The 27598-nt window shown below is 46.5% G+C and overlaps 2 protein-coding genes across 8 annotated transcripts in view; one reads left to right on the top strand and one right to left on the bottom strand.

Moving 5' to 3' along the window:
- Positions 1-524: 524 nt before the first annotated feature.
- Positions 525-26761, top strand: LOC134863317 (CSC1-like protein 2). 4 transcript variants are annotated; one of them, XM_063881769.1, is made up of 24 exons: positions 525-822; positions 4715-4933; positions 5366-5445; positions 7512-7550; positions 8626-8716; positions 8865-8902; positions 8979-9121; positions 15094-15145; positions 18293-18401; positions 18510-18580; positions 18664-18744; positions 18826-18949; positions 19306-19439; positions 19532-19669; positions 19755-19908; positions 20007-20113; positions 20197-20283; positions 20362-20427; positions 20531-20693; positions 21180-21285; positions 21497-21664; positions 21828-21943; positions 22017-22100; positions 22815-26761. In XM_063881769.1, the coding sequence occupies exons 2-24, from the start codon at positions 4742-4744 to the stop codon at positions 23010-23012; spliced, it is 2541 nt and encodes an 846-aa protein (XP_063737839.1). In that variant the 5' UTR covers positions 525-822; positions 4715-4741; the 3' UTR covers positions 23013-26761. The 4 variants fall into 4 exon arrangements, with proteins under 4 accessions (XP_063737839.1, XP_063737840.1, XP_063737841.1 ...); XM_063881770.1 differs by lacking the exon at positions 7512-7550; XM_063881771.1 differs by lacking the exons at positions 525-822; positions 4715-4933 and having other exon boundaries at positions 5383-5445; positions 7512-7576.
- Positions 26762-27256: 495 nt separating this feature from the next.
- The window catches only part of rrbp1b (ribosome binding protein 1b), a 14184-nt gene continuing 13842 nt past the window's right edge, over positions 27257-27598 (bottom strand). For all 4 annotated transcript variants that reach the window (XM_063881091.1, XM_063881094.1, XM_063881093.1 and 1 more), the window contains exon 22: positions 27257-27598. This exon is cut by the window's right edge and continues 490 nt beyond it. The gene's annotated coding sequence lies outside the window, so the exon portion shown is untranslated.

The following is a 27598-nucleotide window of genomic DNA, read 5'->3' as shown; positions in this document are numbered from 1 at the left end:
TTGATTGATTGACACATTTTTCCTATTAGTATTGAGAGTTGTGCCCCTTCCCCTTACCAAGACCACAAAGTTCTAGTAGATTAGCTCTCAAAGTGCACCAGATGCATGCAATTCACTTTAAACTGTACAAAAAATTCTGCCCAGGGGAGCATGCCCCCGGACCCCCCTAGAGGATGTGAAGTCCACCTAAGAAATGTCAACATGACTGAGGCCAGTTAACATTAATATCAGATGTGGAAAATATGTTATCATAAATAGAAACATTTAAAACATGTGTTTTTATTTACTTTGTTATACTTAATAGATGTGGAGAATAATGATTTGATTATATTTCATATGTTAAGAAACATGTTTTTAAATAAATCCATTCCCTTTTAGTTTTCACACGTATTTGTATTAGCTTTTTAGCACTTATTTTACTGAATGTTTTTCTATGAGCGGACTCTTGTTGTGAAGGCTCTGTGGCGCCCTCTGCCGGCGGCTCCGTGCAGCAGCAGCGGCTCCTCCTCCCCTCCTTCCTCCGGCAGTAGCAGCTCGGCTCCGGCTTCTATTCCCGGAGACACCGCCTCCATTTTACCCCCGACACCCAGAGCAGCAGCACCAACGCCCGGCGGAGGGACACGAACCTAACTACCGACCCGGCGGAGGGACTCGTTCTGCGGCAAACCGAACTGCTCGTGCGCGAGGCTCCAGTTCTCCCGGGCCTGAATCCCGTTGATGGCGCTGCTGCGGCAGCACGGAGGATTTGTGAGGATTTAACGGTTTCTGCGGGGAAAACAGCTCGGTTTACCGGCAGGACGAAGAGGAGGAGGTGGTCAGCAGGTACCGGCTTTATTCTATAATTGGGTTAATTGATGACGGGCTTCGGGCGGTCATAAGACGGCTTTGTTTGATCTGTTGGTCCGCGGTGTGTGTGTGTGTGTGTGTGTGTGTGTGTGTGTGTGTGTGTGTGTGTGTGTGTGTGTGTGTGTGTGTGTGTGTGTGTGTGTGTGTGTGTGTGTGTGTGTGTTTGGGGGGGGGGGACAGGCCGCTGCTGCAGCCGCGCAGAAGGGCCTGTTCCCGGCCTGCTGTTCCTCCTGTCCCCCGCCCCCCGGTAACAGCATCCATCCGGGGCTCTTACGGTTGAAGGTGGGGGGGGTAGTTATATAATGTGTACGCAGAGGACACACAGTCCGCGTCTCAGCCCACAAACACGCCTCATCCCCCGCATTCATCCCCCCGCAGTCCCCTCTCTGATGTCGGGGAGATGATCCGGAACAGGGTGTCTGGAGCTCCGGAGCTCAGGGGGGGTCTGGTGTCTGTGAGGCCGGACTGCAGGTGCAGCAGGACCGCAGAGCCGGGCTCGAGGCCCGGGGTGGAAACGCATCTCCCGGCAGAGCAGAAAACAGAGGGGAAACCTTTACTATAAATATGTCACATTAATGTGCATCATTATGAGATGAAATGAGGTCTACATGATCAAATATTCAGTTATTTCCCTTAATACAAAATAAATATGACATTCAAAAAGTACGAGATAAATCAACTTCATTAGATGTAAAAAAACGCTTATTTTGAGTTAAGAGACACATCTTATTTTAAAAAGGAAAAAATCAATAAATGATCAGATAATAAATGTATATATTATGAGTTAAATACTAAGTTATTCAGTCAGAATTAAGACATCAAATATGAGCTAAATATTCAACTTGAAGACAGCACCAGGCACAATAGGAATGAATCATAATTATGATAACCTGTAAATAAATGTTTAAACTGCTGTGATTGTTTCATCTTATTGATCTGGTTTATTATTGACTTCTCCGATCAGATCCGTCCTGATTTCCTGGTTCACATCGGTCTTTGAAATCCTGGAAAGTTTTGGATTTTAATTCAGTTTATTGACAAAAATGACTATAAATCATAAGATAACACATGATGGAGACTCTTTAAAGTAGAGCCGCTACATACTGATATACACCTGAACATCAGCAGGAGAGGACTCTTTAAAGTAGAGACACTACATACTGATATACACCTGAACATCAGCAGGAGAGGACTCTTTAAAGTAGAGACACTACATACTGATATACACCTGAACATCAGCAGGAGAGGACTCTTTAAAGTAGAGACTCTACATACTGATATACACCTGAACATCAGCAGGAGAGGACTCTTTAAAGTAGAGACTCTACATACTGATATACACCTGAACATCAGCAGGAGAGGACTCTTTAAAGTAGAGACACTACATACTGATATACACCTGAACATCAGCAGGAGAGGACTCTTTAAAGTAGAGACACTACATACTGATATACACCTGAACATCAGCAGGAGAGGACTCTTTAAAGTAGAGACTCTACATACTGATATACACCTGAACATCAGCAGGAGAGGACTCTTTAAAGTAGAGACACTACATACTGATATACACCTGAACATCAGCAGGAGAGGACTCTTTAAAGTAGAGACTCTACATACTGATATACACCTGAACATCAGCAGGAGAGGACTCTTTAAAGTAGAGACTCTACATACTGATATACACCTGAACATCAGCAGGAGAGGACTCTTTAAAGTAGAGACACTACATACTGATATACACCTGAACATCAGCAGGAGAGGACTCTTTAAATTAGAGACACTACATACTGATATACACCTGAACATCAGCAGGAGAGGACTCTTTAAAGTAGAGACTCTACATACTGATATACACCTGAACATCAGCAGGAGAGGACTCTTTAAAGTAGAGACACTACATACTGATATACACCTGAACATCAGCAGGAGAGGACTCTTTAAAGTAGAGACTCTACATACTGATATACACCTGAACATCAGCAGGAGAGGACTCTTTAAAGTAGAGACACTACATACTGATATACACCTGAACATCAGCAGGAGAGGACTCTTTAAAGTAGAGACTCTACATACTGATATACACCTGAACATCAGCAGGAGAGGACTCTTTAAAGTAGAGACTCTACATACTGATATACACCTGAACATCAGCAGGAGAGGACTCTTTAAAGTAGTAAAGCTGCAGTCAGAGGGTTTGATTGATTGATTGATTATTAGCTCAACAGGAAACACTGATAGGAAGTCTTGAGGAACCTTTGTTGACTAAAAGATAATCTGTGGTTTCAAAGTCTTGTTGGTCTCCTGTCCGACTCGTGGAAATAAGGGGTTACTTCTGTCTGTGTCTGTAGACCTAAAGTTAGCACTACATCATCAATGATTCCCAAACAACATGTCGGAGAAGTTGTAAACAATAATGGTATTGATGTCAGAAGTGGGGGGGGCGTCTGGAGTTTATCTTTAAGCTGCAGGCGCTGGAGACGAGTCCTATCTTTAGAAACGCTTCAACGTTTTCTAAAGAAACTGCAAGAGTCAGTCCAGTAAAACTCAGAATACAGAAAGTATCGAATAAGAGTTGTTGATTGGGAAATAGAAAATAAAAGAACGTAATATTTATGAATTAAAACATCACAATTAAGAGATTCAAAATCACAATAATGAAATGAAAAGTCAAAACTGTGAAATAAAAGTATTTTATTTATTTATATTTTATTCAAGATCACTGAGCCTCCTCTCAGAGGACGGTAGAGGACAGAATACAACAAAGTCAACAATAAAACCAACAACATTATCGGGAAATACAAATAAGAGCATCAAATAAAATACCATGAAAAGTAGGACTCAGGAGGACGGACCAATCCAAACCTGCTCTAATGAAAGTCTTTATGAACGAGGAAGGTCTTCGTCTGGTCGGCCCCCCTCATGAAGAAGGAAGGAGGCCCTCTTTATACCTGAGAGTAATTTCTGTGGTTGTTACTTAAGGTGACAGTAAACTAGTAAACCAAATGTGAAATAACAATGTAATAATAGAGATTATACTTTAGATCGTTGCACCTTTAAGGGTGTGTTATATCGATATATGATCATGTGGTTGTAAAATATTCAATCTTTTATCAGAAATATTCTGAATATTTAATATTCATTTTCCAATCAGACTTTTGTTTCTGAAAGTATTCTAAAATAATCCAAATATTTTCCGGACATTTGTACTAATACATTTCCACCCTTTTTCTTATTTATATTTAAGAAAAAATCCTCAAAACATGAATAAATCTCCAACCCTGTAGGGATGGAGACGTCACAGCAGGCTCCTTCAAACAATGCTCATTAAATATGAATAAAACTCACCATAGAGAAACACAGACACACAGTTTGAGGCTGGCTGGCGTACAGAATTTAGAATGCAAAGTAAATAAAGTAAGATGATTAATATATGAAATATTACTAAATTATTCATGTTGATTCTTGTATTCACTTATTTATATATATCACTCTATTGAATTATTAGATGTATATTTGTTTTATTTGAGATGTTAACCTCTGTTGGGTTGAACAGTATTTAATATATATTTAATATTTAATAAGCGGGCGCCTCTTTGTCCTCGCTGTGATGTCACGATGACATCACAGCGAGGACAAGGCGGGAACACTGGGTCACAGGTGTAGTCGTGTTACCCTGGTAACAGGATCAGTAGGTCAATGGGAGCTGCGGCTGAGGCATGCTGGGAAATGTAGTGCATCTGCGTCTTCTGTGGTCAACAACATTTATGAAGTCAAAGGTCAGAATTAAAAGGTAAAAGTGATTAAATTAAGTCATATTTATAAAATAAAAGTTGGTTGAACCCCTGTCTCTGCCCCCCACCCCCCACAGGTTCTCTGCCAGGATGCCGCACTGAGCATGCTCAAAGCGCTGATCGGAGCCATGGTGTTGTACGGAGGGGGGGGGCAGGCGTGCAGCGGTGAGAACTGCTCCGCCAGCAACGAGTCTAAAGACTACTGCTACTCCGCCCGGATACGAAGCACCGTGCTGCAGGGGCTGCCCTTCGGGGGGGTTCCCACTGTGCTCGCCCTCGACTTCATGTGCTTCCTGGTGAGTGACCCCACACACAAACACACACACACACACACACACACACACACACACACACACACACACACACACACACACACACACACACACTCGATCACATACACAGGCAGTGTGGCTCTGAGGGAATAAGAACACACACACACTTTATATTTTAGATTGAATAAACTTTATTGATCCCAAATTGGAGAACAGCAGCATGTTAACAATAAACAAACAGTAAATAAATACATTTGAACAACAGGGCATGTGTGTGTTTGAGAGTCAGTAACAACAGCTGCTGTCAAAGTAGGGCAGCGCTCCTGATGCATTGTGGATGATGTTGTGTTCACTGACTGTTGGAAAAATCTATTCTGTAGCCTCATTGACCCCCCATACACACACACCTGTCTCACACCTGGGGTTGTCTGACTGACAGGATGCTCCTCTTATCAGGTGCTGCTCTTCGTGTTTTCCATCCTGCGTAAGGTTGCGTGGGATTACGGCCGCCTGGCGCTGGTCACTGACGCCGACAGGTAAACACACCTGTCTCCTTTTCCTCTGATATGAAGTTGTTTACACTTAAGCTTTGGTTTAAAAGACAAACTGCAGAATATTTTAGAAAGAGCTCAGGCATTCTCTGAGATTACGTCTGTCAGAGAAAGAAGAAGCAGAGCTCATGTAAAGAACTAAATACTTCAGGTTATAGCACTTGTGGGGCGGGGGCGGCAAACACCATTGACCTGGGAACTGGAAGGTCACCGACCCAGGTCAAGTCCCAGAAAGACCAAGTGCTACCAAAGTGTCTGTGCAGGCACCGCTCCCTACCCTGCTGCCCGCGCGCCGTACACCTGGCATCCCACTGCTCCCAACAATAGGATGGGTCCGATCCCCCTCTGTGGGACCAGTAAGGGCTCTCTGTGGGACCAGTAAGGGCTCTCTGTGGGACCAGTAAGGGTTCCTCTGTGGGACCAGTAAAGGTTCTTTCCTCTTTTATAAGAAAATAACAAAATTATGTTAATTTACAAGAAAAGCAAACAAATTTATGACGAAAAGACAATATTCTCTAAAATGCAAGTGATTATTTTTGTCCCTGCAGCAGGTGTTAATAAAGCTTTTGATCCTGCAGCATGTGTTAATAAAGCTTTTGATCCTGCAGGAGGTGTTAATAAAGCTTTTGTCCCTGCAGCAGGTGTTAATAAAGCTTTTGATCCTACAGCATGTTGTTAATAAAGCTTTTGTTCCTACAGCATGTTGTTAATAAAGTTTTTGTTCCTGCAGCAGGTGTTAATAAAGCTTTTGTTCCTGCAGGAGGTGTTAATAAAGCTTTTGTCCCTGCAGCAGGTGTTAATAAAGCTTTTGTTCCTGCAGCAGGTTGTTAATAAAGTTTTTGTTCCTGCAGGAGGTGTTAATAAAGTTTTTGTTCCTGCAGGAGGTGTTAATAAAGCTTTTGTTCCTGCAGCAGGTGTTAATAAAGCTTTTGTCCCTGCAGCAGGTGTTAATAAAGCTTTTGTTCCTGCAGCAGGTGTTAATAAAGTTTTTGTTCCTGCAGCAGGTGTTAATAAAGTTTTTGTTCCTGCAGCAGGTGTTAATAAAGTTTTTGTTCCTGCAGCAGGTGTTAATAAAGCTTTTGTTCCTGCAGCAGGTGTTAATAAAGTTTTTGTTCCTGCAGCAGGTGTTAATAAAGTTTTTGTTCCTGCAGCAGGTGTTAATAAAGCTTTTGTTCCTACAGCATGTTGTTAATAAAGTTTTTGTTCCTGCAGCAGGTGTTAATAAAGTCTTTGTTCCTACAGCATGTTGTTAATAAAGTTTTTGTTCCTGCAGCAGGTGTTAATAAAGTTTTTGTTCCTGCAGCAGGTGTTAATAAAGCTTTTGTTCCTGCAGCAGGTGTTAATAAAGTTTTTGTTCCTGCAGGAGGTGTTAATAAAGTTTTTGTTCCTGCAGGAGGTGTTAATAAAGTTTTTGTTCCTGCAGGAGGTGTTAATAAAGCTTTTGTTCCTGCAGCAGGTGTTAATAAAGCTTTTGTTCCTGCAGGAGGTGTTAATAAAGTTTTTGTTCCTGCAGGAGGTGTTAATAAAGCTTTTGTTCCTGCAGCAGGTGTTAATAAAGTTTTTGTTCCTACAGCATGTTGTTAATAAAGTTTTTGTTCCTGCAGCATGTTGTTAATAAAGTTTTTGTTCCTGCATGAGGTGTTAATACAGTTTTTGTTCCTGCAGCATGTTGTTAATAAAGTTTTTGTTCCTGCAGCATGTTGTTAATAAAGTTTTTGTTCCTGCAGCATGTTGTTAATAAAGTTTTTGTTCCTACAGCATGTTAATAAAGTTTTTGTTCCTGCAGCAGGTGTTAATAAAGCTTTTGTTCCTGCAGCAGGTGTTAATAAAGTTTTTGTTCCTGCAGCAGGTGTTAATAAAGTTTTTGTTCCTGCAGCAGGTGTTAATAAAGTTTTTGTTCCTGCAGCATGTTGTTAATAAAGTTTTTGTTCCTGCAGCAGGTGTTAATAAAGCTTTTGTTCCTGCAGCATGTTGTTAATAAAGTTTTTGTTCCTGCAGCATGTTGTTAATAAAGTTTTGATGTTGAGCGACTGTGTTTTGTTTCCCTGAAGACTGAAGCATCGGTGCAGCCGCGAGGACGAGCGGGAATAGTACGTTGCTGCGTCCGCCATGTTTGGTTTGTCCTAACGACTTACTCTGGTTCATTAACAGGAGCTGCTCTCTGATTGGTGCACTAACTCCTCCCCTTTCTCCTTTCTTCTTCGTCTTCGTCCTCTTCTTCTTCTTTGTTGGTACAGGGGTTACCGCTGCCACCTCTCTGTGTGTATGGAGGGTTATCAGTGCCACATGTAGAGATGCTTTCCGATACCTTTCAATTAATTGAGTTTGATTCAAAGGATTAATAACTGGAATATAATAATAATAATGAATGACGTTAAAGCAGAGTTTCAAACATCAGTGCTCACATGTGGCACTATTCACCCCTCACACACCATCGTGTGTGCGTGTGCGTGCGTGTGTGTGGTTTTCTGTCTGTTGGCAAATTTTACGCAAACAGATGCGATGCTAACATGCGATGCTAACATGCGGTGCTAACCCTGCTCCCACACTTTCCTTCATTTTATTCGTAACCTCAGCCGGAGGCGAGACAGAGATAACTATGAGCCGGTGAAAAGGTAATGGGTCGAGTGTGTTTAGCTCCGTATCGTGACCTTGTGACCCCGTGCTAGTTAGCTAGTTAGCTGGTTAGCTAACTCCACACATCCAGAGGTAGGACAAGAACTGAGGTCCTGAAATACCACATTTAAAGTCCTACTTTCAGTGTTTACAGTAAAGAGATAGAAGAGAAGTATTCTGGGTACAAGAGTATTCAAAGGTTAATCTCAGGTATGAAAAAGTACATAAATGATTTAAGTAGAAATGCAGCAGTACTCTCAGTGAAATGTACTTTAAAGTACTCGTTCTGCTAAATGTGCGTTTAGTAGTGAAAAGAACATGAATGCAGCTGAGGGCTTTCATTAAACATGCTCCTTCAGGCAGCACAGAATCAGCTTCAGATTTCACTGAAACTCCTCTCTTTATTCCCCTGAACACAATCCTATCATTAACGTGTTGTTTTATTCCAGCTGTGTGAATAAAGTTGTGTGTTTCTACTTCCTGTTAGCTCCCTGTGTTCAGTAGCATCAGGGCAGCTACCTGCTAACAGCTAACTTCCTGTTTCCACAGCGTTGCCTCGGCGATGCACTCGGAGACGCCGGACCGATATGAACGCCTCACATCCGTCTCCAGCTCGGTGGACTTCGACCAGAGAGACAACGTGAGGCCTGCTCCTTTTTTCCTCCTCCTCCTCCTCCTCCTCCTCCTCCTCCTCCTCCATTATCACCCTTCTCTCATCCCTCCTTGTTGCCCTCCTTGTTGCCCTCCTTGACTCCTCCTCTCCTCCTGACTCTCCTCTCTGTCTGCAGGGGTTCTGCTCCTGGCTGACGGCTATCTTCAGAATAAAGTGAGTATCTCCTGGTCACCAGTTAGACCATGATGATGGTGATGGTGATGATGTCATTAATGCTGCTGCTGTGCAGGGATGAGGAGATCCGGGAGAAGTGTGGGGAGGACGCAGTGCATTACCTCTCCTTCCAGCGGCACATCATCGGGCTGCTGGTGGTGGTGGGTGTCCTGTCGGTGGGCATCGTGCTGCCCGTCAACTTCTCCGGAGACCTGCTGGGTGAGGCGCTGTGCATTCATAGATCATACATCCTACATCTTAGATCATACATCATACATCATAGATCATACATCTTAGATCATACATCATACATCTTAGATCATACATCATACATCTTAGATCATACATCTTAGATCATACAGCAGGGGTATTCCACTAAAATTCAACCAGGTCCAGTTAGAGAAAATGTCCTCAAGCAAAGGTCCGGAACCCCAACATGTCTAAGTGGTTCTGAATGAGTGATATACATCAGCTGAGACAGCTGTATCAACGTCTGCATGCAATCAACAACTGACTGTCATCAAACAAACAAAGGACAACAACAACAACAACAACATGTCCCTGGAGCTACAGAACCAGAACCACACTGTAGATATGTTAGTGTTCCACTCGAGCTCAGAACCACACTGTAGATATGTTAGTGTTCCACTCGGGCTCAGAACCACACTGTAGATATGTTAGTGTTCCACTCGGGCTCAGAACCACACTGTAGATATGTTAGTGTTCCACTCGGGCTCAGAACCATACTGTAGATATGTTAGTGTTCCACTCGGGCTCAGAACCACACTGTAGATATGTTAGTGTTCCACTCGGGCTCAGAACCACACTGTAGATATGTTAGTGTTCCACTCGGGCTCAGAACCATACTGTAGATATGTTAGTGTTCCACTCGGGCTCAGAACCATACTGTAGATATGTTAGTGTTCCACTTGGGCTCAGAACCATACTGTAAATATGTTAGTGTTCCACTCGGGCTCAGAACCATACTGTAGATATGTTAGTGTTCCACTCGGGCTCAGAACCACACTGTAGATATGTTAGTGTTCCACTCGGGCTCAGAACCACACTGTAGATATGTTAGTGTTCCACTCGGGCTCAGAACCACACTGTAGACATGTTAGTGTTCCACTCGGGCTCAGAACCACACTGTAGATATGTTAGTGTTCCACTCGGGCTCAGAACCATACTGTAGATATGTTAGTGTTCCACTCGGGCTGCGTTTCAGAGAGAGATCAGTAGCTTTTGGAAATGTGCATCCTAACCCTTTGGAGTCTTGGGGCTGATTCGGCCGTTTTCAAGCTACTTTCTTTTTTGACCTATTTGTTTTACTAAATCCCGTTAAGAACTGTCAGCAGGTCAATGTTTGGTATCTTTTCTTTAGGACAACCTCACCTATATAACCTGATAGTTATGAACACCCAAAATCCCACAAAAAACGTAAAAACGGACTCTGAACATGATATGATCTTTCATATGGGTCACACAAACATGCACAGTTTGAAAGCTGGACCTATATTCAGGGGATGTCACTATGATAATGTCAAAGTTTGACTGAGGTATCAAGAAGCTGTACAAGTTTCATGAACAGATAGCAGGTTTATCCGTAGGCGTTTTCATTCATCACTCAAAGTTCTGTCAACCGTGACGCCGAGTACTGCCGAGTACTGCCGAGTACTGCCGAGTACTGCCGAGCACTGCCGAGTACTGCCGAGTACTGCCGAGCACTGCCGAGCACTGCCGAGCACTGCAGGGTACTGCAGGGTACTGCCAAGTACTGCCGAGTAGTGTAGAGTACTGTAGAGTACTCTTCCTCTCGCTTTGTCTCTCTTTGTCTCTCTTTGTCTGTCGTCGTCTGTCTTTGTCTCTCTTCGTATAACTCCGTTTACCTAAATGCCCCCCCCCCCTTGGTAAATGCATCCTGTTAAGCAGGGTCTAAAGTTTCCAGTGTCTTTTTCCGCTCCGTAAAATGATCAAATACGGCGCTTCCATTTTTCAAACTTTTGAGCGCTTGAAAAAAAGATATTGTACAAACTCATTCCTCTTCTGTCTGTCTCCCGTTAACTCGTCTCTCCCCTCACTCTTCTCTCCGTCTTCTCTCTCTCTCCCGTTAACTCGTCTCTCCCCTCACTCTTCTCTCCGTCTTCTCTCTCTGTCTCCCGTTAACTCGTCTCTCCCCTCACTCTTCTCTCCGTCTTCTCTCTCTCTCCCGTTAACTCGTCTCTCCCCTCACTCTTCTCTCCGTCTTCTCTCTCTCTCTCCCGTTAACTCGTCTCTCCCCTCACTCTTCTCTCCGTCTTCTCTCTGTCTCCCGTTAACTTGTCTCTCCCCTCACTCTTCTCTCCGTCTTCTCTCTCTGTCTCCCGTTAACTCGTCTCTCCCCTCACTCTTCTCTCCGTCTTCTCTCTCTCTCCCGTTAACTCGTCTCTCCCCTCACTCTTCTTTCCGTCTTCTCTCTCTCTCCCGTTAACTCGTCTCTACCCTCACTCTTCTCTCCGTCTTCTCTCTCTCTCCCCTCACTCTTCTCTCCGTCTTCTCTCTCTGTCTCCCGTTAACTTGTCTCTCCCCTCACTCTTCTCTCCGTCTTCTCTCTGTCTCCCGTTAACTTGTCTCTCCCCTCACTCTTCTCTCCGTCTTCTCTCTCTGTCTCCCGTTAACTCGTCTCTCCCCTCACTCTTCTCTCCGTCTTCTCTCTCTGTCTCCCGTTAACTCGTCTCTCCCCTCACTCTTCTCTCCGTCTTCTCTCTCTCTCCCGTTAACTCGTCTCTCCCCTCACTCTTCTCTCCGTCTTCTCTCTCTCTCCCGTTAACTCGTCTCTACCCTCACTCTTCTCTCCGTCTTCTCTCTCTCTCCCGTTAACTCGTCTCTCCCCTCACTCTTCTCTCCGTCTTCTCTCTCTCTCCCGTTAACTCGTCTCTCCCCTCACTCTTCTCTCCGTCTTCTCTCTCTCTCCCGTTAACTCGTCTCTCCCCTCACTCTTCTCTCCGTCTTCTCTCTCTCTCCCGTTAACTCGTCTCTACCCTCACTCTTCTCTCCGTCTTCTCTCTCTCTCCCGTTAACTCGTCTCTCCCCTCACTCTTCTCTCCGTCTTCTCTCTCTCTCCCGTTAACTCGTCTCTCCCCTCACTCTTCTCTCCGTCTTCTCTCTCTGTCTCCCGTTAACTCGTCTCTACCCTCACTCTTCTCTCCGTCTTCTCTCTCTGTCTCCCGTTAACTTGTCTCTCCCCTCACTCTTCTCTCCGTCTTCTCTCTCTGTCTCCCGTTAACTCGTCTCTCCCCTCACTCTTCTCTCCGTCTTCTCTCTCTGTCTCCCGTTAACTTGTCTCTCCCCTCACTCTTCTCTCCGTCTTCTCTCTCTCTCTCCCGTTAACTCGTCTCTCCCCTCACTCTTCTCTCCGTCTTCTCTCTCTGTCTCCCGTTAACTCGTCTCTCCCCTCACTCTTCTCTCCGTCTTCTCTCTCTCTCCCGTTAACTTGTCTCTCCCCTCACTCTTCTCTCCGTCTTCTCTCTCTGTCTCCCGTTAACTCGTCTCTCCCCTCACTCTTCTCTCCGTCTTCTCTCTGTCTCCCGTTAACTCGTCTCTCCCCTCACTCTTCTCTCCGTCTTCTCTCTCTCTCCCGTTAACTTGTCTCTCCCCTCACTCTTCTCTCCGTCTTCTCTCTCTGTCTCCCGTTAACTCGTCTCTCCCCTCACTCTTCTCTCCGTCTTCTCTCTCTCTCCCGTTAACTTGTCTCTCCCCTCACTCTTCTCTCCGTCTTCTCTCTCTGTCTCCCGTTAACTCGTCTCTCCCCTCACTCTTCTCTCCGTCTTCTCTCTCTCTCCCGTTAACTTGTCTCTCCCCTCACTCTTCTCTCCGTCTTCTCTCTCTGTCTCCCGTTAACTCGTCTCTCCCCTCACTCTTCTCTCCGTCTTCTCTCTCTGTCTCCCGTTAACTTGTCTCTCCCCTCACTCTTCTCTCCGTCTTCTCTCTCTCTCTCCCGTTAACTCGTCTCTCCCCTCACTCTTCTCTCCGTCTTCTCTCTCTGTCTCCCGTTAACTCGTCTCTCCCCTCACTCTTCTCTCCGTCTTCTCTCTCTGTCTCCCGTTAACTTGTCTCTTCTTCTTGTGTTTCTTTCCCTGTATCGCTCACTCTTCTCTCCGTCTTCTCTCTCTGTCTCCCGTTAACTTGTCTCTCCCCTCACTCTTCTCTCCGTCTTCTCTCTCTGTCTCCCGTTAACTCGTCTCTCCCCTCACTCTTCTCTCCGTCTTCTCTCTCTGTCTCCCGTTAACTTGTCTCTCCCCTCACTCTTCTCTCCGTCTTCTCTCTCTCTCTCCCGTTAACTCGTCTCTCCCCTCACTCTTCTCTCCGTCTTCTCTCTCTGTCTCCCGTTAACTCGTCTCTCCCCTCACTCTTCTCTCCGTCTTCTCTCTCTGTCTCCCGTTAACTTGTCTCTTCTTCTTGTGTTTCTTTCCCTGTATCGCTCACTCTTCTCCCCCCTGTTGGCGCCGCTTAAAATGGAATTGCCCCGTCAAAATAAAAATCCCTTATTAATGTATTGATTATAGGTCCAGGTCCGTATAGGTCGGCGTCAGGGTCTGGACCCGGACCGCGGTCCACCTATTGGTGAAGTATGTCATAGATCATACATCATACACCTGATCCTCCTCCATGTGCTCGGGGTCTTTCTTAATAACATGTTCAGGTCTCTTAAATAACTAAATCACATTGATGTCTCAAACTGAATCCCTGCTGATCCTGTGTGTGTGTGTGTGTGTGTGTGTGTGTGTGTGTGTGTGTGTGTGTGTGTGTGTGTGTGTGTGTGTGTGTGTGTGTGTGTGTGTGTGTGTGTGTGTGTGTGTGTGTGTGTGTGTGTGTGTGTGTGTGTGTGTGTGTGTGTGTGGTGGGTTTTAGTTAGAATTATCAGTAAAGACGCTCTGTGGAGCCGCGTGGTCCCTCGCGCCCCCTCTAAAGAAGGTAACAGCTACAGGTTACTGTTAGCGTCATGGTGTTAGCGTCATGGTGTTAGCATCGTGGTGGAATCTTCGTGGTGTTAGCACCCAGGTATAAGCATCCTGGTGTAAGTCCAGGTGTTAGCATCCTGGTTTTAGCATCCAAGTGTTAGCAGCCAGGGTTTAGCATCCAGGTGTTAGCATCCAGGTTTTAGCATACAGGTGTTAGCATCCTGGTGTTAGCATCCTGGTGTTAACAGCCAGGTGTGTCTGGTTTTATGAACGCAGTGAGATCAGAAAATAAACTGCTGACATTCTTAAAGGTATTACTTCACATTCATTCTTGTGTTGTCTGTATAACGTGTGTGTGTGTTGTGGGTTTTAGTCCGACTTATAACTAAAGACCCTATGTTGAGCCGTGGGGTCCCCCGGCCCCCTTCTAAAGAAGGTAACAGCTACAGGCGACTGTATCCTGGTGTTAGTATCCTGGTGTTAGCATTAGCACTCCTCCTCCTGCAGAGCATCACATTCACCCTCCGAACCTCAAGCAGCTTCCTGTTGTTCTTTTCTCTTCAAAATAAAAGTCCTGCTGCTCTGTGGAAGCAGCAACATCATGGCTTCAATAGTAAAGATCATTTCTATGTTTTTATGAGCAGAATTAAAGTTATAGTGCCAGAAAGCAGCAAAAAACTAAACACATTGGAGATTCTTTGATACATTTCTTAACAAAAACTTGAAAAAGTGCTTGTTTTTATTATAAATAAATAACTACAATTTATCAGCTTTATTTAAATGGTTTCTTCAGGTCTCCACAGGATGTGGTTGTGCACCCGCTTCATAACGTGTAGAATTTGATGAAATAAAATATTTCTGGCTTTTCTTTGTTTATCTCTTTATGTACGGAAGCATTCATCACAAACGATGCCTTCAAGGACCGTGAGAAATATTCAAATCTGTTTAAAATAAGTCTTTTTGGATAATGGTTTCTGGTGTAACCGTTTCAATAAAATGAATAATGGTTAAACCACAGAAAATACTTCAGAAAAACATCTAAATACACAAAATAAACCTCCTGTTCATGCTGCAGCTGCTAAAGAAATGTGGATCAGTATATTTATGTGTGTACTGCATTATCAGTGTTGTGATGAGTCGTGTGTTACTCGTATGTTTTGATGTGACCCTGAAGTATCTCAGCTCCTCGTTGAAGTTTTAAAAAAGTTGTAAATATTAAATATTTTCTGTGACGTCTGATGTTATCTGTTCCAGAAAACAACGCCTACAGCTTTGGACGCACGACCATCGCCAACCTGAAGTCTGGGTGAGCACCCGGGACCTCAATGTATATCATAATATATATCTATACAGCGGGTAAAATGAGTATTGAACACGTCAGCGTCTCTCTCAGTAAATAGATCTCTACAGGTGCTGTTGACATCAGATGTTCATCAGCTGTCGGTAACAACCCATGCAATCCACACATGCACAGAATCAAACCATAGCTGTCCATACATTAAGTGATGTGTATTGAAATGGAATGACACAGGGGAAAAGTACTGAACACATGAAGAAAGGGAGGTGCAAAAAGGCATGGAAAGTAAAAGACACCAGCTGAAATCTGTCAGTGATTAGAGAGCAGTCCTGCCCCTCGTCAGTGCAAATGAATATCAGCTGGTTCAGTCCCAACTGATGGCCCATAAAAAGGTCTCTCATTACCGAGGTGTCACACAAGAAAGATCTCATGATGGGTAAAAGCAAAGAGCTCTCTCAAGACCTTCACAACCTTATTGTTGCAAAACAAACTGATGGCATTACAGATTTCTGAACTCCTGAATGTTCCAGCACTGTTGGGGCCTTAATCCGGAAGTGGAAAGATCATCCTCCCACCACAAACCAGCCACGACCAGGTGCTCCTCGCAAGATTTCTGACAGAGGAGTGAAAATAATTATCAGAAGAGTTGTCCAAGAGCCAAGGACCGCTTGTGGAGACCTTCAGAAAGACCTGGAATCAGCAGGTCCAAGTGTTTCAAAGAAACAATGAGTACTGCACTCAGCCGCCACGGCCTGTACGCACGCGCACCACGCAAGACTCCATCGCTGAAGAAGAAGCATGCTGAAGCTCGGTTAAAGTTTGCTGCTCAACATTTAGACAAGCCTGTGAAATACTGGGAGAATATCGTCTGCTCAGGTGAGTCCACAATGGAACTCTTTGGATGCCATAACACACAGCATGTGTGGAGGTCAGATGGCACTGCACATCCCCCCAGAAACACCACACAGGGAAGTTTGGAGGGGGGAGCATCAGGGTGTGGGGCTGTTCTTCAGCAAACGGCACTGGCAAACTTCATATACTTGAAGGAAGGATGAATGGAGGAATGTACAGAGACATTCTTGATATAAATGTGCTGCCATCTACCAGGATGATGAAGATGAAATGAGGGCGGACATTTCAGCAAGACAATGACCCCAAACACACAGCCAAGGAAACTCAACTGGTTTCAGAGAAAGAAAATGAAGCTGCTAGAATGGACCAGCCAATCTTGAGTCCAACAGAACATCTATGGAAAGAACTACAGAGTTCATAGAAGAGGCCCACGGAACCTCCAAGACCTGAAGACCGTTTGGAAGAATGGACCGAAATCACACCTGAGCGTGAGACTGGTTTCTCCATACAGGAGGCGTCTTGGAGCTGTCATTACCAACAGAGGCTTTTGTACCAAGGATTAAATACATGTCAGTAAGCGTGTTCAGTACTTTCCCCCTGTGTCATTCCATTTCAATACACATCACTTAATTTATGGACAGCTATGGTTTGATTCTGTGCATGTGTGGATTGCATGGGTTGTTACCGACAGCTGATGAACATCTGATGTCAACAGCACCTGTAGAGATCTATTTACTGAGAGAGACGCTGACGTGTTCAATACTCATTTTACCCGCTGTATAGATCCATCTCTATCTCTATATATCTATATATATCTAGCAGCATACTGAAAACACTCCTCTCAGATATAATATATGAATAGATGTAGGGTGTGTGCCAATTACAGAGGCATCACATTACTCAGCCTCCCCGGGAAAGTTTACTCTAAGGTGCTGGAAAGGAGGGTCCGGCCGATTGTCGAACCTCAGATTGAAGAGGAACAATGCGGTTTTCGTCCTGGTCCTGGAACGACGGACCAGCTTTTCACTCTCGCAAGGATCCTGGAGGGGGCCTGGGGGTACGCTCATCTGGTCTACATGTGCTTTGTGGATTTGGAGAAGGCGTATGACCGGGTTCCCAGGGAGATACTGTGGGAGGTGCTGCGGGAGTATGGGGTGAGGGGGTCTCTACTCTCAAAGCGAGAGCTGTGTCCGGGTCCTCGGTAGCACGTCGGACCGATTTCCGGTGAGGGTTGGCCTCCGCCAGAGCTGCGCTTTGTCACCAATCCTGTTTGTGATATTCATGGACAGGATTTCGAGGCGTAGTCGTGGGGGAGGGGGTCTGCAGTTCGGTGGGCTAAGGATTGCACTACTGCTGTTTGCAGATGATGTGGTCCTAATGGCTTCATCGGTCTGTGACCTTCAGCACTCACTGGATCGGTTCGCGGCCGAGTGTGAAGCGGCTGGGATGAGGATCAGCACCTCCAAATCTGAGGCCATGGTTCTCAGCAGGAAACCGATGGACTGTCCACTCCAGGTAGGGAATGAAGCCTTACCCCAAGTGAAGGAGTTCAAGTATCTCGGGGTCTTGTTCTCGAGTGAGGGAACAATGGAGCGTGAGATAAGCCGGAGAATCGGAGCAGCGGGAGTGGTACTGCAGTCGCTTTACCGCACCGTTGTGAGGAAAAGGGAGCTGAGCCAGAAGGCAAAGCTCTCTGTCTACCAGGCCATCTTCGTTCATACCCTCACCTATGGTCATGAAGGATGGGTCAGGACCGAAAGAACGAGGTCGCGGATACAAGCGGCCGAAATGGGATTTCTCCGCAGGGTGGCTGGCATCTCCCTTAGGGATAAGGTGAGAAGTTCAGTCATCCGGGAGGGACTCGGAGTAGAACCGCTGCTCCTTCATGTTGAAAGGAGCCAGTTGAGGTGGTTCGGGCACCTAGTGAGGATGCCACCTGGCGCCTCCCTAGGGAGGTGTTCCAGGCACGTCCAGCTGGGAAGAGACCGAGGGGTAGACCTAGGACCAGGTGGAGGGACTATATGTCTTCGCTGGCCTGGGAGCGCCTTGGAATCCCCCAGTCAGAGCTGGTTGATGTGGCCAGGGAAAGAGAAGTTTGGGGCTCTCTGCTGGAGCTGTTACCTCCGAGACCCTGACGGATCAGCGGGAGAAGATGGTGGATGGATACAATAATATAATATATGAATAGATACTACCCTGTTAAGTTAGATTTTAGTTTTGGTGGAAACAGTGAAGAATTTAATTTTCAGACTTGAATGTAAATATGATGTATTTATTTGTTTGTTTATTTGTGTCTCTCTGCAGGACGAACTTGCTGTGGCTGCACACCTCGTTCGCCTTCATGTATCTGCTGCTGACCGTCTACAGCATGAGGAGACACACCTCCAAGATGCACTACAAGGAGGACGACCTGGTGAGACACACACACTCACGTTTACCTGCATGCATCTGAGTCTGTGTGAAGAGTTAAAAACATGAGAAAGCTGCGTCTGTGTTCTAATCCCAGTGCTGTGTCTTGCAGGTGAAGCGCACGTTATTCATTAACGGCATCTCTAAGTACGCCGAGGAGAGTCAGATCAAGCAGCACTTTGAGTGAGTCCTCTCTCGGGCCATCATTCACTGGAGATACACCCAGAGGATCCTGCTGAGGAACTGTGTTTTATCTGACCCTGCAGGCAGGCGTACGAGAACTGTAAGGTGCTGGAGGCTCGGATCTGCTACAACGTTGCCAAGCTGATGGCTCTGAACGCAGAGAGGTAAGAATCTCTAGCACGAGTCAAAGCTGAGTGGTCTTCTTCTGTGGTTTAACCTCACGTTCTTTTGTGTTTGTTCCTCAGGAAGAAGACGGAGCGCAGTAAGAAGTTCTTCACCGACCTGATGGCTAAGGAACATGTTCCCACCATGATCAACCCGAAACCCTGCGGACATCTGTGCTGCTGCGCAATCACTGGCTGCGAGGAGGTGCTGCTAACGCTAACACGCTCACCCAGAGCAGCTTCTTTATATTGATTAACCTAAGACCAAACCGTGGTTTACTAGTCCTGATTATGAACCCCGATGCAGTCCTTCTGTTAGATGATGATCAGTTCCTCTCAGCGTCCTCCTTCTTTAATCGCAACCATTGACTCCGTTGTATGTGTTGGCGTAGCTTGTTGTAGCGGGCAAACGTTTTGATGTAAAACTTGAGTTTTATGCAGTTTTTGTTGATGGTAACCAGTTTGAACTACCCGGTTTGTCTTAGCTGGGTAGAGGGTTGTTATCGTACCTAGTTTAGATTCTGTTAGCCGGTTAAATCAGCAGCCTCCTCGGTCCTGCAGGAGGAGGCGGTGAGCTACTACACCAAGACGGAGGCCAAGCTGAAGGAGGAGTACAGGAAGGAGAAGGAGAAGGTCCACACCAAGCCTCTGGGGATGGCCTTCGTCACCTTCCAGAACGAGGCCATGACTGCCATGTGAGCAGCAGCGACCCCTCCCCGGACCCCAGTCTCTACTGGACCGAGCATCCTGGTAGTAACCCGCCATGTTGTGCTGTTTGTCTCCTCAGAATCTTGAAGGACTTTAACGCCTGTCAGGTCCAGGGCTGCCGCTGCCGCCAGGAGCCGGGGTCCTCTCAGTTCAGCGAGGCGCTCCACGTTCACAACTGGAGCGTTTCCTACGCACCCGACCCGCAGAACGTCCGCTGGTAAGTCCTCAAGCTCCACCCGGCTAAAACCCCACCACGCACCAAATCAAGCACACGCCCCTTGACCCCCTGTGTGTTCCTGCAGGGAGCACCTGTCTCTGGGCGGGATCTCCTGGTGGATCCGCTGCTTCATCATCAACGTCATCCTCTTCCTGCTGCTCTTCTTCCTCACCACGCCCGCCATCATCATCTCCACCATGGACAAGTTCAACGTCACCAAGCCGGTCGAGTATCTCAACGTAAGACCCCTCTGTCAGAACCCTAGAGTCGAGCTGCGTCTCTGTGTTGGCGCCGTGTGGACAGGAAGTGATTGTTGTTTTTTGGTGTGTTTGGACAGAATCCCATCGTCACCCAGTTCTTCCCCACCCTGCTGCTGTGGGCCTTCTCCGCCCTGCTGCCCACCATCGTCTACTACTCCGCCTTCTTCGAGGCTCACTGGACCCGGTAACCCTGCAGCATGAACACAGCACAGACTTCTGATTGGACCTTCATGTCTAACCCTGTGCCCCCCCCCGGTGTGTCTGCAGGTCTGGAGAGAACAGGACGACGATGCACAAGTGTTACACCTTCCTGATCTTCATGGTCCTGCTGCTGCCGTCTCTGGGACTCAGCAGGTGATACATGATGATTCTAATATCTATAATCACACCAGGCGTCCTCTGCTGTCCTCACTGAGTCTCTCTGTCTTCCAGCCTGGACGTTTTCTTCCGCTGGCTCTTTGATAAGAAGTTCCTGGCTGATGCTAAAGTCAGATTTGAGTGAGTTATTAAAACAATAGAAACATGTTTTTTCCTTTTACCTGTGGAAATGTGTTTTATTCAGAAAGGTGCTGCTCTAACGGAGGCGCTGTGCTCCCCTCAGGTGCGTCTTCCTGCCGGATAACGGAGCGTTCTTCGTCAACTACGTCATCGCCTCTGCGTTCATCGGTAACGCCATGGACCTGCTGAGGATCCCCGGGTTACTCATGTACATGATCCGACTCTGCCTCGCCCGCTCCGCCGCCGATCGCCGCAACGTCAAGAGGGTGAGGACCCCAGACAACGTGAAGTCATGTGACCGTGATGTAGTTCCTTCATAATCACATGGAGAGATCCCATTGGACCCGGGAGATGCTGCCTTCAGGGACCAACACAGACAGCAGCTCTGTATTTTCTAGGGCTGCCCTCGGCTAAAGATGTTTCTAGTCCACTAATCGTCTCTCGTATATGATATATTTTGATTTATGAAAAAAAAACATAATCAAAAAAATGTTTCTTCTCCCAAAACGGTTCCAGTTTCAAAGGCTGATAAATAACCTTATTATAACAGGATGGTACGTTGTGCTTCACATGACATATAAATTAAACTGTAGAAAGTGCATGAGAGTCACAGCTGACGGAGCATCCGCCCGGCAGCCCTAATATTTTCTCTGAGAAGCCTCTCTGTCCAATAGTTGAGTTCTCAGTGTGTGATAAGCGTTGCAGCCTCTTGGTGGCGCTGTTCTCTAAAACACTCTCTCTTCTCACTGCAGCATCAGGCCTATGAGTTTCAGTTCGGAGCGGCGTACGCCTGGATGATGAACGTCTTCACGGTGGTGATGGCCTACAGCATCACCTGCCCCATCATCGTGCCCTTTGGTAAGTCATACTACAATCTGAGTTTTATTATCAGTTTTACTAGAATGGTTGAGACCCAGTCCGAACCAGAGCCTGGTCCCGACTGGGCGATGATAGTGTGGGGAGCTAGCCGGGAGAAAAGAGCCGCCCTCAAACCCTCTGCTGTCACTTCCTGAAGCCTTTAGTCGTGCAGACAGGTCCAGTGTGATCCTCACTGTGTGGCTTCCTGCAGGTCTGATGTACATGCTGCTGAAACACCTGGTGGACCGGTACAACATGTACTACGCCTACCTGCCCTCCAAACTGGACAAGAAGATTCACTCTGGAGCCGTCACTCAGGTGGTGGCAGCTCCCATCCTCTGCCTCTTCTGGCTGCTCTTCTTCTCCACCGTACGCACAGGTAAGCACCGGCCCGGCCGCTCACCTGAACACCTTTACCCTCCGTCTGTAGCGTTACCATGTGGAGTCCAATGTGGACAGTAATACGCTGGTTCAAAACTACATCAACACGCATGTATGTGATGTTGGTTGCTAAGTGATGCTAACTGCTAACGTGCCGCCAGGGTTCGAGACACCCACCTCCATGTTCACGCTGGTGGTGCTGATCGTCACCATCGTCGTCTGTCTGTCTCACGTCTGCTTCGGACACTTCAAGTACCTTAGTGCTCATAACTACAAGGTACTGCAGTATTTCAATCTAAGGTTCCTCACACTGTGCTGCTGTCCAGAGTCTCACTGCGCCTCTGTCTCAGATCGACACGAAGGAGAACGATGTAGACGTTGTGGAGAACGGACGTCCGGCTCGCCCCTCTTCCTCGCCCACTACCAAATCTCAGGTGAGTCGATCCACCGCATTAGCTCCAGGTCTTACCCGCTGGGCCGTGTCTTCAGAAGTACCCAGTGTCCTAAGTTTAGTTCCCAGGGTCCTATGTTCCCATCGTCTAAAGTTCCCGTGGCCATGTGTTTCTAAGGACCTAAGGTTCGAAGGGTTCTCAGTCCAGAGTTTACATTGTCCTTATTTCTCAGAGGTTTATGCTCTCAGGATGCTTTGTGCTAAGCTAACATGGTCCTAAGTTTCCATGGTTCTGAATTCTATACGTCCTATGTTCTCTGTGTCCTATGAACCAAGGGTCCTATCTTCCCAGGGTCCTATGTCACTCAGTCTTAAGTTCCCAGTGTCCTAAATTCCCATGGTCCCATGTACCCAAGGTTCTATATCCCCATGGTCCAAAGGTCCATTTTCCCGACGCTCCCAGGTTCCTGAGTTTAGGGTTCCCAGGGTTCTATGTTCTCAGGGCCCTATTCTCCCATGGTCCTATGTACCAGGGTCCCAAAGTAGGACACTGGAAACACAGGACCGTGATCCGCAGCAGAAAACATCCTGGGTAGTTCTGAACCCAAGCTAGAGTTTTTATCCAGACGAGCTCAATGTTCTCTCTGGTTCTCTGATGGTGTCTCTGGTTCTCTGATGGTGTCTGGTTCTCTCTGATGGTGTCTCTGGTTCTCTGATGGTCTCTCTGGTTAACCTGTGGTTTTGCTCCTGTGTGCAGCGGCATCAGCAGACCCAGCAGCAGATCCACATGCAGCAGCAGATGTACATCGCTCAGGTGCTGCAGGACGCCGGAGGCGGCGAGGAGGACCGAGGGTCGTCCCAGGACGAGGAGATGTTGAACGGCGTGAATAGCATCAACGAGGCGGATTTTCAGTCAGGGGAGGACAGTCTGATAGCAAACGAGGTCCACCAGTAGCTGCAGGTGGAGCTAGGGGGAGGGGGCGGAGCTAAGTTACACAACAGTTAGATAATACACACATAAACACACTTACTGATAAACTGACACCATTAGCTCCACCCCCTCCCAGCTCGAAGACTTGACCCTGACCTGTGACGCCGGCGCCGGGTCGCCACCATCCAGTCCTGCACGTCCGTGGAACCCTGATCGAACTGTCTCCACAGGAAGTCACTGTACATAACCACAAAGCCAAACGTTTTTCTTTTTCAGTTGTTTTTTTTCTTGGAGTGGGGGGCGGGGTTTAACAATTCGTGCCTGGGCTGGAATTTGTTCGTTCGCACTTGTGTCTTGACTCCTGATCCCACCGCAGGTCGCGGGGAATCGCCCCGTCGAGGGGTCGGCACTAACGCTGTCTCTCTCGGTGGACGCCTCCAACCAAGGCCATGTCGTCACCACCCTCCTCCCATATCGGAGTGCTAAATAAGTCGCCAACCGCCAGCTCTCGTAGTGGTAGAAGCCTTGCTGACGCAGTCGCCGTCTCCCTCCCTCTCACTGTCTCCCTCTTTCTTTGTGTGGAACCTGCCAGTATGTTCGACACCCCCGCTGGAAGATTCTCTGACCTGCTTTCGCTGCATGTTGTACAAAGTGCTGTTCATGATGTCGCCATCTTTGGACGATGTCATCCATCAGGGGTGTGTGTGTGTGTGTCCCACCGACCAGCACATCCTCCCACCTGCGGCTTCCCCTCTGCTGGACTGCTCCTGGACCGCTGGAAGCACCTGATGATGGAATAACTTCCGGAAAATGTTCTGAACCTTGCACTTCGGAAGCTGAAGGGCTATTTGTTTCAGTCGGACATTAACAGGAAGTGTACCCTGACATTTCTGAGATCAAATCTGTGAAATGTTCTCCACAGTCATGGTCGTCTCAGTCGGAACCGAAGTGCATGTTTAAAACATTTCCAGACATTTGTACATCATTGGGTGCTTCCCCACCGAAAGACTGGACTCAACCTCTTCTGGTTTTGACTTCAGCCGGACCACCATAAAGGACCACCTTAAACCGTGCATACTGACAAAGGGAGCGGGGTGTTTGTGTCGGTGCAGGTTTAGCAATCAAAATTATTTTCATCAGCGGGAGAACTTTGTGAAGTCGAGTAGCTGGAGCTCGTGGAGACGCAGAAGAGCAGCGCTTTTCGGCCGGACGTCTACCCACAAAGCCTGGAGCAGCCAGGACTCACGGGAAAAATTGTGTGTGTGTGTGTGTGTGTGTGTGTGTGTGTGTGTGTGTGTGTGTGTGTGTGTGTGTGTGTGTGTGTGTGTGTGTGTGTGTGTGTGTGTGTGTGTGTGTGTGTGTGTGTGTGTGTGTGTGTGTGTGTGTGTGTGTGTGTGACTTTATTGTACACCACCCTGCACCATGAAGGGTTAATAGCATCACCAGGTAACCACAACACCACCTCTGTCTCTGTAGAGTTGTTAGCTAAGTGTCCGTGTTGACAGAACACTCTCACTTCCTCTCAAACGTTTTACTGCAGCAGCTCCAGCCGGAACCGTTGTTTCAGATATGTGTGTCCACGACGTAGACGGGTCCCAGGACGTGTTGATCTTAGGTTAGCACAAACACTAAGAAAACACATCTTATATCTTAGTATCCGTCACTCAAACTTTAGTTGTTTGACACCCAAATATCAGCTTGGTTAGCAGTAACATCCTGGTCCTGATCGAGTTTGTCTCTAGTGTCTTCATTCGCATGTGAACTGTAGTTAGCAACCCAGCTACATCACCAGCTCATCCTGTAGTTAACTCAGAAGTAAATACCAGCAAGGGAAGGGGGGTGTTGGACCTTGTAACTAGCACGTTCTTGGCTAGCTAGCATGCTATCATTTAGCTGGGCATTTCGCCCAGCCTCAAAGAGGGAAGATCGTTCATGAGGACCTGGTCTTTTTTAGGAAGACGATTATTTTCTGACAGCTATGCTAAGCTGGTAGTTCGTCCTCCATACCTGTCTTTGTGCTAAGCCAAACACATCCTTAAGGTTTTTGTCACCTTGTAAAGGTCTTCAGCTGCAGCTCTGGGAGCAGAAAGCATTCGGGATGGGATCATGCCTCACTTTCCTATGATTTCAACGGAGCCCTCTCATTGGAGGGTTTTGAACCCATCTCTTAAACGCTTTATATCTAATGTTCTGCGACTCTGGGCCTATGAATGGAACAAGGGTAAAAGCTGGAATTTGGTATTGTGATGCAGCAGTGTTGCATCATGGGAGTTGTAGTCTTCTTCTGAACCTTTTTTTCAAGTTTACAGGTTTCCATTTTAAGTTATGTGAGCTTTAGGATATTTTGACTCTGAGCCGTCCCCTAGTCTACACACTTTAATTTACCCAAGCCCACACAAAATACACAGACAGGAAGTCGACCAGGCTTGCATCATCAGGAAGTGAGAACCCTTTCAAAATAAAATCACAAAACTTTCAGTGCAGTGACGTGACGACGAAGAATAGTCTCAGGTGTTTGTTTTCTGAAAATAATGTTTACATCGTGTGTGTGTGTGTGTGTGTGTGTGTGTGTGTGTGTGTGTGTGTGTGTGTGTGTGTGTGTGTGTGTGTGTGTGTGTGTGTGTGTGTGTGTGTGTGTGTGTGTGTGTGTGTGTGTGTGTGTGTGTGTGTGTGTGTGTGTGTGTGTGTGTGTGTGTGTGTGTGGAGACACAGACCTGGACTATGAAGGCTGCAGGACGTCTGTGGCTCGGGGTTCCTGCACGCCGGAGAACCTGCAGCGTCTGTGTCCGATGTTTTTATTTCCCTGTGTTCAGATGTAGTTCCCCTTCACCTCCAGCGGGGCGGCGGCGGGGCTCCGGACGTGATTGTATGCACATGAAACTGACGCAGAGATGAAAGTGTGTCTGAGGTTCAGCAGCTCTCAGCCGACGACGGGAAGACTAAATGATGTGAAGGTTTTGGCTAGCTCGCCATGCTAACCTGACCCCTTTGTTATTGTACATTCAAGAAGAGCAAATGAACCCCTGGTCGTCCAATCTGACACAGCCTTTAAAGGTTATTAAGTTCTAATCAAACGTTTTCCAACAGACTTCAGCCAGAAAAGGCTGAAAATAAACGTGTGTGAAGCGACAGGGGGGGGTCAGGACTCAGATCAGATTCAGACGTTTTTTTCTCAGTTTAAAGTAAATTATTTTGACATTTGGAATTTAATCTGAACTTTCCGACCTAAACAGGTTGTTTCTTCTGCCTGTCCTAATACTCTGCACGGCTGTTCCCCGCGGGGTTTGTTATTTGAAGAGTCAGGTTGACCCGATACTTGGAACATGTTTTGAGGTGAAGGTCTTGCCGCCTGACGGCTGAGAGCTGCTGCATTCACTGACCCCTCGGCGTCGTGGGAACTGACGACGCTTGTATAAAGAGCCGTTTGTGTGGTATTTTTGTAACCTGCCGACTGGAGTCTTTGATACCGAAGGTGAAATGTGGATAGCTGTGACGATGCTGTTGTAACCTGTAACTACGGTTTTTAATATTCAGCCGCTGCTTTTTGCTTTCTTAGTTTTTTAAATTGTTGCTGAAATTGTGAAAAAGACGAATGTGAAGACGACAGACGGAAATGAAACTCCGGCTGCAGAAACAGCGTGTGTAAATAGCCATCAACACATCTCACCGACTCCCAGCTGACATCGGTTAATTTATTGCTGTGACGATATTTATTTTGACTCCAGGTTGTGAACTATTTATGTTACTTGATCAATAAAATTGGCTTTCATCTGTCCGGTGGTTCTTCTGTTTGTGGGGGGGTGAGGGTCCCAGGAGACATCCCGGACCCTCCATTACTCCTTTAACGTGAGCTTTAAACTGCCGTCCATTTAGAAAAATGCTAAAAAGAAATGTACTGAAACTTAAAGAACTTTCAAATATTCTTCTAAAAAAGTCATCAATTTTGAAAATCCTGAAAGATGTCATGAACAAATATTTCCCTCATTTATTTATTTCATGTCAAAACAAAAATGAGACCGCCAACATGTTTGAGACTGCTGAGATATAAAGAGATCAACACTTTTAAGGGTCGTTTCTTAAAGTCTTGGCTATTTTATTCTGTATGTGTTGCACCGACAGGACCACCACTAGACGTTTCGTTGTGCCTTCAGGACTTTAAAATAGCCCTGGGGAGTTCAGTCTCCTACAAAATAAAAGCCTCAAGATTCCGTTAATCCAGACGATTGTCTCTATGAAAACCAAATCAGAAGGAAAACAAAAACCCAACATGACTTTATAATCTTTTGTTTAATCTTGAGATATTAAACGTTTGAATAACGAGTGGAAAAAAGTAGTTGAGTTTTTTTAAATATAGAATAATGAAAAACTGATCAATGAGAAGAAAAGAAACCTGTGGTAGAAAAATAACAATGTTAAAACTCCAGAAAGTTTCTACAGCGCACTGAGGAGTCTGGGGGGTTCTCCAACAGACCTCACGTTAGCATCCAGAGGACGCCTAATAAGTCTAGACCCTGACCCAGACTGAAAGAGGATTCATATCAAAGATAGACCAGGAGAGTCAGCAGTTGAGGAGTCTCAGTTTATTTGGTTCCAGTAAAACATCACGGAGC

The sequence above is a fragment of the Eleginops maclovinus genome, chromosome 4 (assembly GCF_036324505.1).
Source record: "Eleginops maclovinus isolate JMC-PN-2008 ecotype Puerto Natales chromosome 4, JC_Emac_rtc_rv5, whole genome shotgun sequence".
In the NCBI taxonomy this organism is placed as follows: domain Eukaryota; kingdom Metazoa; phylum Chordata; class Actinopteri; order Perciformes; family Eleginopidae; genus Eleginops; species Eleginops maclovinus.
This window is presented reverse-complemented; position numbering and strand designations above follow the sequence as displayed.

Excerpts from the sequence above, each read along its gene's own strand:
- LOC134863317 (XM_063881769.1), top strand. The coding sequence starts at position 4,742 with ATGCTCAAAGCGCTGATCGGAGCCATGGTGTTGTACGGAGGGGGGGGG. Across the intron at positions 5,446-7,511 it reads CTGGTCACTGACGCCGACAG|ACTGAAGCATCGGTGCAGCC; the intron begins GTAAACACACCT and ends GTTTCCCTGAAG. Across the intron at positions 21,944-22,016 it reads TTAGTGCTCATAACTACAAG|ATCGACACGAAGGAGAACGA; the intron begins GTACTGCAGTAT and ends CCTCTGTCTCAG.